This window comes from Piliocolobus tephrosceles, chromosome 7 (genome assembly GCF_002776525.5).
Source record: "Piliocolobus tephrosceles isolate RC106 chromosome 7, ASM277652v3, whole genome shotgun sequence".
Taxonomy (NCBI): Eukaryota; Metazoa; Chordata; class Mammalia; order Primates; family Cercopithecidae; genus Piliocolobus; species Piliocolobus tephrosceles.
The window spans coordinates 56,902,209-56,913,778 of NC_045440.1; the positions used below are offsets into that span (position 1 = coordinate 56,902,209).

The 11,570-nt window shown below is 41.6% G+C and overlaps 1 protein-coding gene and 1 non-coding gene across 3 annotated transcripts; both read right to left on the reverse strand.

Moving 5' to 3' along the window:
• Window positions 1-3,152: 3,152 nt before the first annotated feature.
• Window positions 3,153-9,343, reverse strand: RPS20 (ribosomal protein S20). 2 transcript variants are annotated; one of them, XM_023190158.2, is made up of 6 exons: window positions 9,148-9,307; window positions 8,826-8,925; window positions 8,462-8,535; window positions 7,886-8,041; window positions 4,571-4,701; window positions 3,153-3,504 (listed from the first exon to the last, which is right to left on the reverse strand). In XM_023190158.2, the coding sequence occupies exons 1-5, from the start codon at window positions 9,148-9,150 to the stop codon at window positions 4,606-4,608; spliced, it is 429 nt and encodes a 142-aa protein (XP_023045926.1). In that variant the 5' UTR covers window positions 9,151-9,307; the 3' UTR covers window positions 3,153-3,504; window positions 4,571-4,605. The 2 variants fall into 2 exon arrangements, with proteins under 2 accessions (XP_023045926.1, XP_031791727.1); XM_031935867.1 differs by lacking the exons at window positions 3,153-3,504; window positions 4,571-4,701 and having other exon boundaries at window positions 7,823-8,041; window positions 9,148-9,343.
• LOC111524875 lies at window positions 8,601-8,667 on the reverse strand. Its single transcript, XR_002725892.1, has one exon. It is a non-coding gene; the product is annotated as a small nucleolar RNA U54 (small nucleolar RNA).
• Window positions 9,344-11,570: the final 2,227 nt, after the last annotated feature.

An 11,570-nucleotide genomic window follows, 5' to 3' on the forward strand; every position in this document is an offset into this window, starting at 1 on the left:
TTCTATTTAACATAGTAGTGGAAGTCCTAGGTAGAGCAATTACCCAAGAAAGAGAAATAAAATACATCCAAACTGAAAGGAAAGAAGTAAGTTATCTTTATTCACAGATGACACAGTATTATATCACAAAAGATTGAAAACTAATGAACAAATTCAGCAAAATTGCAGCACACAAAATTAATACAAATATCAGGTGCATTTCTATACACTAACAGTAAATAATCTGGCAAGTAAACTAAGAAAACAATCCAATTTTCTTTTTTTTTTCTTTTTTTTCTTAATGAGATGGAGTCTCACTCTGTCACCCAGGCTGGAGTGCAATGGTGTGATCTCAGCTCACTGCAACCTCTGCCTCTTGGGTTCAAGCAATTCTCTGCCTCAGCCTCCTGAATGGCTGGGATTGCAGGCGCCTGCCACCATGCCCGCCTAATTTTTTTGTATTTTTTAGTAAAGATGGGGTTTCACCATCTTGGCCAGGTTAGTATTGAACTCCTGACCTCGTGAGCCCCCCGCCTCAGCCTCCCAAAATGCTGGCATTACAGGTGTGAGCCACCGCGCCCGGCAACAATCCAATTTTCCATAGCACCAAAAAGAATAAAATGCATAGGAATAAACTTAACCAAGGAGGTGAAAGACTCACACACTGAAAACCACAAAATATTGCTAAAAGAAATAAGATTCAAATAAATGTAAAGACATCCTATGTTTTTGGATTAGAATACTGAATATTGTTAAGATGTTAATACTACCCAAAGAGATCCATCTGCAGATTCAACACAATACCTATCAAAGTACAAATGGCATTTTTGCAGAAATAGAAAAATGTATCTGCAAATTCACGTGGACTCTCAAGGGGTAACGAATAGCCAAAACAGTTTTGAAAAAGAATAGAATTGGAGGACTCACACTTCTGATTTCAAAACATATTATAAAGCCACAATTATTAAAGCTCTTGTAGGTAGCATAAGCATAACAACAAATAGGCCAGTGGAATAAGATAGAGAATCCAGGAATAAATCATCGTGTATGTGGTAAAATTGTCTTTAGCAGGGGTTTCAAGTCCACTGAATGGAGAAAGAACAGTCTCTTCAACAAATGGTGTTGGGAAAACTGGGTATCCACAGGCAAAAGCCATAAAGTGAAACCCTTACATGATACACAAAAATTACGCTTACCTTACACAATATACAAAAATAAACTCAAAATGGATTAAAAACCAAACGGTAAGACCTAAAACTATCAAACTTCTAGAAGAAAACATAGAGGAAAGACTTCATGACATGAGATTTGGCAATGATTTGTTAGTGATGCCAAAAGTACAGGCAACGAAATCAAAGATTTTAAAGTTTGATGTGATTACATTATATCAAACTTTAAAACTTTTGTCCATGAAAGTACATAGCCGAGAGAATAAAAAGGCAACCTACAAAATGAAAGAAAATACTTGCAAATCATCTATGTGATAAGGGATTAATATCCAGAAAATATAAAGAACTCATACAATTCACAAAAATAACCCACTTTAAAAAAATGGGCAAACAGCCAGGCGCAGTGGCCCACGCCTGTAATCTCAGCGCTTTGGGAGGCCAAGGCAGGTGGATTACCTAAGGTCAGGAGTTTGAGACCAGTCTGGCCAACATGGTGAAACCCCGTCTCTACTAAAAATACAAAAAATTAGCTGGGTGTGGTGGTGCATGCCTGTAATCCTAGCTGCTCAGGAGGCTGAGGCAGGAGAATCGCTTAAACCGCAGGAGGTGGTGGTTGCGGTGAGCCGAGATCGCGCCATTGCGCTCCAGCCTAAGCAACAAGAGCAAAACTCCGTCTCAAAAAAAAGGAAAAGAAAAGAAAAGGGCAAAGGACTTGAATAGTTAGTTCTATAAAGAAGATATAGAAATGACCAACAAGCTTGCCAAAAGCAGTGGCTCACGCCTTTAATCCTAGCATTTTGGGAGGCAGAGGTAGGCAGATCATGAGGTCAGGAGTTCAAGACCAGCCTGGCCACCATTGTGAACCCCGTCTCTACTAAAAATACAAAAGTTAGCTGGGCGTGGTGGCATGCACCTGTAATCCCAGCTACTTGGGTGACTGAGGCAGGAGAATTGCTTGAACCCATGGGGCAGAGGTTGCAGTGAGCCAAGATCGTGCCACTGCATTCCAGCCTGGGCGACAAAGACTCTGTCTCAAAAAAAAAAAAAAAAAAAAAGAAAGAAAGAAAGAAAAGAAAGAAATGGCCAACAAGCATATAAACAGATGCTCAACTTCATTAATCATTACAGAAGTACAAATCAAAACCTCAATGAGATATCACTTCACACCCATTAGGATGGTTACTACAAAAAAAAAAAAAAAAAAAATGAAGTGTTGGTTGTTGGTGAGGATTTGGAGAAACTGGATCCCCTGATGGGAATGCAAAATGGTGCAACAGTACAGAGATTCCTTAAAAAATCTAAAATAGAAATACCATACGATCCAGCAATCTCACTTGGTATATATCCAAAATAATTCCAGGCAAAATCTCAAATACATATTTGCATACTCATGTTCATTGTAGCATTATTCACAACAGCCAAGAGGTGGGAACAATCTAAATGTCCAACAGATGAATGAATTTTTTGAAAGCGGTATATATACACATATTGAGATATCATTCAGCCTTAAAAAAGAAGAAAAATCCTGCCACATGATACGGCATGGGTCAAACTTGAAGACATTAAGCTAAATAAAATGTCAATCACAAAAAGACACATATTATATGATTCCACTCACATGAAGTATCAAGTAATCAAACTCATAGAAAAAGAAAGTAAAATTGTGGTTGCCAAGGGTTCAGGGTGAAAAAAAAAATGGAGTTAGTGATTAATGGGTAAGAGGTTCAGTTTCACAAGATAAAAGACTTCCGGATATTTGTTGCACAACAGTATGAGTATAATTAATGCTACAGACTGTTAAAAAAAGAGTCTTTATCTTTCAGATTTAGATATTAGAAAATGTGTGAGTAAAATATGATGTCTGAAATTTGCTTCCAAATAATCTGAAGGCTGGTTGGGGAAGGTGGTGGAGTCACACATGAAATAAAACTGGTATTAATTGACAATCTTTAAAACTGAGTGGGTTTATTATACCATTCTCTCTCTACTTTTGTGTATGTTTGGAATTTTCCATCATAAAGGAGTTTTTAAAAACCCAAGATTATCAAAATGAAAAATAATCAATAGAAGTGCTGGATAACAAAGTCAAGGAAATATCACAAATGTATAATTTAAAAGATTTGCTGAGGTGTATGGATCACCTTAGCTCAGGAGTTTGAGACTAGCTAGCCTGGCTAACATGGCATAACCCCGTCTCTACATAAAATATGAAAATCAGCTGGGAACGCTGGTGCACACCTGTAATCTCAGCTACTCAGGAGGCTGAGACAGAAGAATTACTTGAACCCAGGAGGCAGAGGTTGCAGTGAGCTGAGATGACACCACTGCACTCCAGCCTGGGTGACAGAGCAAGACTCTGTCTAAAAAAAAAAAAAAAAAAAAAAAAGAGAAGTTATGAAAGAAAGGTAAGAGACACACAAGTCCTTCAGAAGGTCATGCAATCAATAGGAGTCCCAGAAAGAAAAGAGACAAATGGAGGGTAGGGCTAAAATAATCAGCGATTTTTTTTGTACATCAGATATATGATATTGTACTGACTCCTGGGAGGAATACAAATGTGCACAGTTGCTTGAAAGCCTCAATTTGATAGTGTTTCTTAAAATTAAAAATTTCCATATTCTCTGGTGAAAATATCTTTTTTATTTGAGACAGAGTCTCGGTCTGTCGCCCAGGCTAGAAACCTTCGCCTCCCGGGTTTAAGCGGTTCTTGTGCCTCAGCCTCCCGAGTAGCTGGGACTACAGGCATGCCTGGCTAATTTTGTATTTTTTAGTAGAGATGGGGTTTCACCATGTTGGTCAGGCTGGTCTCGAATTCCTGACCTCAGATGATCCATGGGGTGAGTTCTTTTTAAGTTAATTTAGAAAGATATGCACAATATGTAAGGCAAAAATAAGTAAATAAAGAGCAGCTTACAGAGCAAATGGTATAGAAAGATTTGGTTTAATTTTCGTCTCCACAAATTAAAGGAAGAGTTTTTCTATGAAAGTGAAATATGCTATTATTCCTAGGATAAAGGAAATAAGGATCGATTTTGTGCCTCTGACTTACTTTTTCTTTCTTTCTTTTTTTTTTTTTTTTTTTTGTGAGATTGAGTTTAGCTCTATTGCCCAGGCTGGAGTGCAGTGGCTCATTGCGACCTCTGCCTCCCAGGTTCAAGAGATTCTCCTGCTTCAGCATCCCAAGTAGCTGGGATTACAGGTGCCTGCCACCACGCCCGGCTAATTTTTGTATTTTTAGCAGAGGCAGGGTTTCACCATGTTGGCCAGGCTGGTCTTGAACTCCTGACCTCAGGTGATCCAACCACCTTGGCCTCCCAATGTGCTGAGATGACAGGCGTGAGCCACCCCACCCAGCCGTAGTTTCTCTTACTTTCAAAAGATAACATTTCATTTGGATCAACTGAAGTACAATTAAACAAAACCTGCTTGGTCACTTTTTTGGCAGAGGAGAATGCAGTTAAAAAGGACATGTCCCCGGGGATTCAAATACACTTCTCAAAGTGTATTGCTGGCCCTCCGTATCCATGGGTTCTGCATCTGTAGATTCGATCAACTGTAGGTCAGAAATATTCAGAAAAAAAATTGTCTCTACTGCACATGTATAGACGTTCTTTTTCTTGTCATTATTCCCTAAATACAGCAGAACAACTACTTACACACCATTTACATTGTATTAGGTATTACAAGTAATCTAGAGATGACAAATTATACAGGAGGATGCCATAGATTATATGCAAATACTATGCCATTTTGTATCAGGGACTTGAGCTTCCTCAATTTTGGTATTCAAGAGAGGTACTGAACTGATCCCACACAGATACCTAGGAAACACTGTAATTCAATGCAGTATCATGGGTCAGCTAGAGCACATCCTGTGCCAGTGAGAGAAATCTATTCCCTTAACAAGTTAGTCTTGGTTTGTTTGGAAAATGTCTCCCAGAGGGACAGTGAACACCCATATATGCATTTGAGAGAGTTACTATTAGTATGCTCATTTGGCACATGACTGAGGCTCAAAGTCAAGTAACTTGATAAAGTCTCCATAACCAAGTAACTAATTTTGGAGCCATCTGTCTGACTGCATGGCTAGAGATTCTACTTCTATACTCTTGCCTGTTCATTTTATATCTACAGAGCATACACACAGGCACTCTATCCATGTCATGCGAAGAAATCTAATCCAGTCTGGGTATAGTGGCTCTTGCCTATAACCCTAGCATTTTGGGAGGCCGAGAAGGGTGGATTGCCTGAGCATAGGAGTTTGAGACCAGCCTGGGCAACATGGCGAGACTCCATCTCCACAAAAAAAATCAGCCGGGCCAGGCGTCATGGTGTCATGGTGCGAGCCTGTAGTCCCACCTACCTGAGGTTGAGGCAGGAGGATAGGTTGAGCCAGGGAGTTCAAGTGAGCCATGATCACACTACTGCACTCCAACCTGGGTGACAGAGTGAAACTGTCTCAAATTAAAAAAAAAAAGAAATCTGACCCAGCAGTGAACAGCTATGGTGGTTTGTTCCCTTGGTTATTGCTAGTTTACATTTCTACACCAGAAGCAGGGCTATGCAAATCCAAATAAAGCAAACTCGGGAGAGATATCCTATTTTCAACCTTCCTAACTCCCCATCCATACAAGACGGCCTGTAACTTGCATAGAATTATTGGATCATTACCACTATTTAATTTACCCTTAATTCCCTATATTCAAAGGCCCTGCAGTTTTATTTCCATGCAGGTATTTTTAAGTGTTTGAGAAATTGAAGATAATAGCAGTTTCAAATATTTAAGTGCTATTTTAGCTGTAATACAGGTTCTCAATTACATATAGCTTTAATTCAACTTTCACCATTGTGAAAGCTCACAATTTAGGGAAAGCCATGAAGCTGTCCTTCCACTACTGATTTACTAAAGCTTATTTTTCACTGTATGTTCTCTGGACTTTAGTGACATTGCTTTCAGAATTATTTCCTCAATCAGTTCTCAAGACACGTGTGCTCCAAAGACTGCTATGCTGCATTAAAAGTTCTTAGGTATTTCTGTCTGGGGGCCACATATGAACAGGTATTCCATTTTAAAATGGTCTTATTTAACTGCTACCTAAACAGCTCCCAAAGATAAACTCGTTTAAATTTAGCAATGTGGCATAATTCATTCCAGACTCAGTTCCATTCAAATCCTTGATGTTAACTGGGTTTGTCTTCTTGAGATCTGAAGTAGACTCAAAAAGAATTGGATGTTGGGTAATAGCAGGGGAGGGGCAAGGGGTGACTCCAATGTTTGAACTGTCAGACTTCAGTGGACAATGGATTGAGACACAGAACACACAACAGAGCTTCTGGGAGGGAAGATTTCATTTTAGACACACTAGCTTTTCAGCTGTGAGTTGCAGGTCCCTCGTATGCAGTTGGTTGTATACCGAAATCTCAATTGAAGGTCAATTTTGAAGAGTTCAGCGTGAAAGCTTAGGCCCAAATCCAAAGACAAACTTGAATTACCCAACTTTGATCCTATTAAAAATCTCAAAAATTTTCTGAAGGCAATCTTAACAGTTTATAAATGTTTTATTTTTCCAAAATAAATCTACAGAAACTTTCCCCAATACATTTAGCAAATGTGTAAGGGTATCTGATTATAAATTCTAGGCTGGGTGAGTGGCTCACTCCTATAACACCAGCACTTTGAGAAGCTAATGCAGGCTGATGGTTTGAGTCTAAGAATTCTAGACCAGCTTGGGAAACAAGGCAAAACCTCACCTCTACAAAAAACAATTAGCTGGGCATAGTAGCCACATGCCTGTTAAGTCCTGGTTACTAGGCAGTTTGAGGTGGATGGCATGAGCCCAGGACGTCAAAGCTGCAGTGATTACACCACTGCACTCCAGCCTGGATCACAGAGTGAGACCGTCTCAAAAACTGAAAATGTATTTTTAAAAAGTATAAAAGTGAAAATGTGCTGGGCATGGTGGCCCATGCCTCTAATTCCAGCATTTTGGGAGGCCAGCCAGGGGGATCACCTGAGGTCGGGAGTTTGAGACCACCCTGACCAACAGGGCAAAACCCCATCTCTACTATAAATACAAAAATTAACCAGGCGTGGTGGCAGGCACTTGTAATCCCAACTACTTGGGAGGCTGAGGCAGGAGAATTGCTTGAACCCGGGAGGCAGAGGTTGCAGTGAGCCAGGATCACACCATGGCACTCCAGTCTGGGCCACAGAGCAAGATGCCATGAAACTTTTATATTTAAAATATAAAACACTGAAAATGTAAGTATTTTAAAACTAAGTTTTAGTTCCTAAAACCCTAAAACTTAGTTTTAGTCCTGCCTCTGCCAATTAATTCTTTTCTAAAGACGATAAGCTTGGTTAATTTAAAAATATTAGTTACTAATTTTCAGCACCTGCCTACTAGTGCACTAGGCTCTCAGTCACAGCTGTGTATTACAAACGCCCCAGACCAATCAGAATTCCTAGAGTATGCAATGTTATAAACTGACAGTGTCCAATACAACTGGTCAGGTCTCACATTATTATGTAGTTAACGGAATTCAGTTTTCAAATGACTCAAACGACAATGAAAACAGGATAGACCATTCTAAGATACCCATATATTCCAGTCTCATAGTACACTTTTATATTCCTAAAATCTGCTAGTATTCTGAATAAAAACCAACAAAAGTTAACAACTGGTAATCGATTTATTAAAATAGTTGACTTAAGCATCTGCAATGGTGACTTCCACCTCAACTCCCGGCTCAATACTGATGGAAGTAATCTGCTTAACAATCTCAGAAGGACTGTGCAAGTCAATGAGTCGCTTGTGGATTCTCATCTGGAAACGATCCCATGTCTTAGAACCTTCACCACAAGGAGTTTTTCTTGTAGTGATTCTCAAAGTCTGCAACAAAAGACAAAGGAAACCAAGTGTTTATGGCTTTATAATTATCCCTAGAACATCTGGAAAAACACTTTTAATCATCTCATTAGTTTCCCTTTGGCATGATTCCTATTTACACTAATTTAGATTTTCAGGTACCATGGGTTGAAAATGCCAGGTCTGTTTTCACTGTACTAGGCACCACCCTTAGAGCTTGCGCCTGTTAAGCACCAAACCACACCAAGAACACAACAGCAATAATTAAACGATCATATCTAAACATTAGATACTTACTAGGAACCGAAATCTACCACCAATTTCTAAACGCGTCTGTAGATAGCATCAGGGTTAACAATTTCGGCAGCCAAACCCCTTAAAGAACCTGAATTTACGCAACATCCAGGAGCAACTCCTACTTCCTGCCCCTCCGATCTACTTTACCTTGGTGGGCATTCGAACTGGTCCTTTCACTTTCAGGTTCTTTTCCTTCGCGCCTCTGATCAAGTCAGCACACACTGCAGGAAATAAAAACCTCTCAGTACAAGCAAAACAATTAAAATCGGCTTAAGACCTTCACTTCTACTGGCTCAGAATAGCGTATAAAACTATCACCGTTATTCAACACAATAGGTACCTCCTCATCGCCAGCTGTATGACAATGAAAGCAGTTTTAGACCATGCTTTACCTTTTTAAGCAAGCAACTTGTCACTTCAGTTCTTGGAGTCCGCCTTTTACACTAACATTAACAAGCAAAGCTCGTCACTTTTTGTCCAATTCCCGCCCCCACCGCATGACCGCACTGACCCTTTTCCAGGGATTTAACGTTGCGGCTCGTTAGGGTGATTCGAATTCGGTGAATTGCCACCTCCGGCTCCACGGGTGTTTTTCCGGTATCCTTAAAAGCCTATTGTTAGACACATAAGAAAGAACAATAAACTAAAAATGGTCTGCCACTTCTGGAGAAAGGCAGCTTCCGGAAGCTTCCCGGGTTCCCCCACCATTTCAGAAGCGCCTTTCCGCCCCTACACGCCCCGGCATCTGCCCTACAGGAGCACGAGCTCGAAACCGGAGTCCCCCAGGCGCCCGAGCCTCGCGTTGAGCAGCCTGCCGCCGACTGCCGCCTCACCATGGCTGCTGCGCGGCTTCCTGACCGACTTGTTCCTCCGCGAGAGCGAACAGCGGTGAGTCAGGAGCAGGAGCGCGCGAACCAAATATCCGCAAGTCCTACAACCGCGTCTTCCTCGAAAAGAAAGGGGTGGGACTTGAACAACACTTATATAGCACGCTTACATCCGGGTCCCACACGCCCCGGAACAGGAAATGTCCCGGACCCTAGAGGCGGTCGCACAAGGCCGAGCTGGAGCACTCGTGGAGTTGGCAGGAAAGGCACGGCTGCGTGCGCCCCCTGTCCGCACGGAGGAACCGAAGTCCCGCAGGGTGGAGTCCCCGCCTTCGCGGAGATGGCCACCCGGCCGAGAGAACAGGCGAGACGGAAACCTGAGAAACTCCTCTGTCTGGTGCACTTAACCCTCTCCCTCGTAAAGTGCACACGAACTCTGGTTTTTACGTTGCAAATTTTGCTTTCTACACAGACCATACCACTCGTTGTTCTCTGAGGATGAGGTAACTTCTCTGAGTTTAGCTGACATGAGCAATGGCAGAAATGCTTCTCGTAAACTGGACACCTTACGTTAGCATTAGTAAGCAGTTATTTTTCATAGCCTGAAACGTCCTTTTGTGATATTTCAGCTCCTGGCTTCCCAGTCCAGCAGAAGTATCTACATCTATTTCTGGAAAGGACCTGAACTTGGCTTCTCATCCCTCTGGAAAGTGAGGCGAAAATGCCAGGCTGCACAGCTACCCTGAGGCCCGGCCTGGTACCTGGCTAGCCACCCAGTCCTGATACCTCATCTCCTTTCTGTTGGATAAAGTCATTGGATAAGATCCCCCAGGGTCTTCTTAATACTGAACATCTGTTCATAATCACATAAGTGACCAAATATTCGCAAACCCGAATGGTCAACTGGGCTGAGCAATGGGAGCAAGTGCAGGATGAGCTCACCTACACCTGAGCAAGAAGCCGGGGTTTAATACATGGAAATCATTGAGATGGATTTTGATACAGGGCAGAAGGAAGAGTAAAATAATCTCATACTACTTTCCACCTGAAGCTCTGAGCCAAAAGAGTTATTTGCTCAAACACTTCGAACTGGGGAGGGACAGAGCTCTGATGCCTCTTTCCAGGCCTGTTTTTGTTGTTGTTGTTATTTTTTGTTTGTTTTTGAGACGGAATTTCCCTCTTGTTGCTCAGGCTGAAGTGCCACGGCGCCATCTCGGCTTACCGCAACCTCCGCCTCCTGGGTTCAAGCGATTCTCTTGCCTCAGCCTCCCGGGTAGCTGGGATTACAGCCATCCGCCACCGTGCACGGCCAATTTTGTTTTGTTTTGTTTTTTAGTAGAGACGGGGTTTCTCCATGTTGGTCAGGCTGGTTTCAAACTCAGGATCTCAGGTGATCCGCCCACCTCGGTCTCCCAAAGTGTTGGGATTACAGGCGTGAGCCACAGCGCTCGGCCCATCAGGGCTCATTCTTGAGGTTTTGTCTTCTGTTCCTTGGTAGAAAATTATTTTTGAAACTTTAATCAGATAATAGCATTGTCTTATTTGGTGATAACTGGAACATAACTAATAACTGGGTTTCTTTGGCTCACGATACATATGAGGGTCTTTGCTGCCATTTTAACAGTTACTTTAAATTTTCAAATTTGGATGTTTTCCAGTTCCATTTTTGGCGTTTTTTGTTTGTTTGTTTGTTTGTTTTTTGAGATGGAGTCTCGTTCTGTCACCCAGGCTGGAGTGCAGTGGCGTGCTTTTCTCTCAAGCGATTCAAGCGATTCTCCTGCCTCAGCCTCCGAGTAGCTGGGACTACAGGTGCGTACCACCACTCTCAGCTAATTTTTTGTATTTTCACTAGAGACGGTGTTTCACCGTGTTAGCCAGGATGGTCTCAATCTCCTGAACTCGTTGTCTGCCCACCTCGGCCTCCCAAAGTGCTGGGATTACAGGTGTGAGCCACTGCGCCCGGCCCCAGTTCAGTTATTTTTAAATGTAATCCATTGTCTGTAAGTACTCTTTTAGTAGAATTTTTAGCAGAAAATTTGAAAGCCTGCATTCTTATTGTGCTAGCTGTAACCTAATTGAGACTTCATAACTTAGAGGTTTAACTTATTGGAATGGCTATGTGCAACAAATAGACAAAAGCACAATTGCCCTGCTCCCTGGGGTGTGGTCAGCCACCACTGTAGTACTGCCTGGAGGTGACTGTGCATCTTTTAAGTGAACATATACAGCAGCATTCATGTTTTCTAATGCTCAAAGATGACTGGAAATTCAATGAAGGAATTTCATTGAGAAGTACAATTGTAATTTGTGTACAAGTGTGATTTTTTTTTTTTTTTGATAACAAATCTGGTATATCTTTTTCTTAGGCTTACCTCATCCTTTAAGTATTTGAGGAACTGGTGAACAAGTTAACCACTTTGATCATAAAT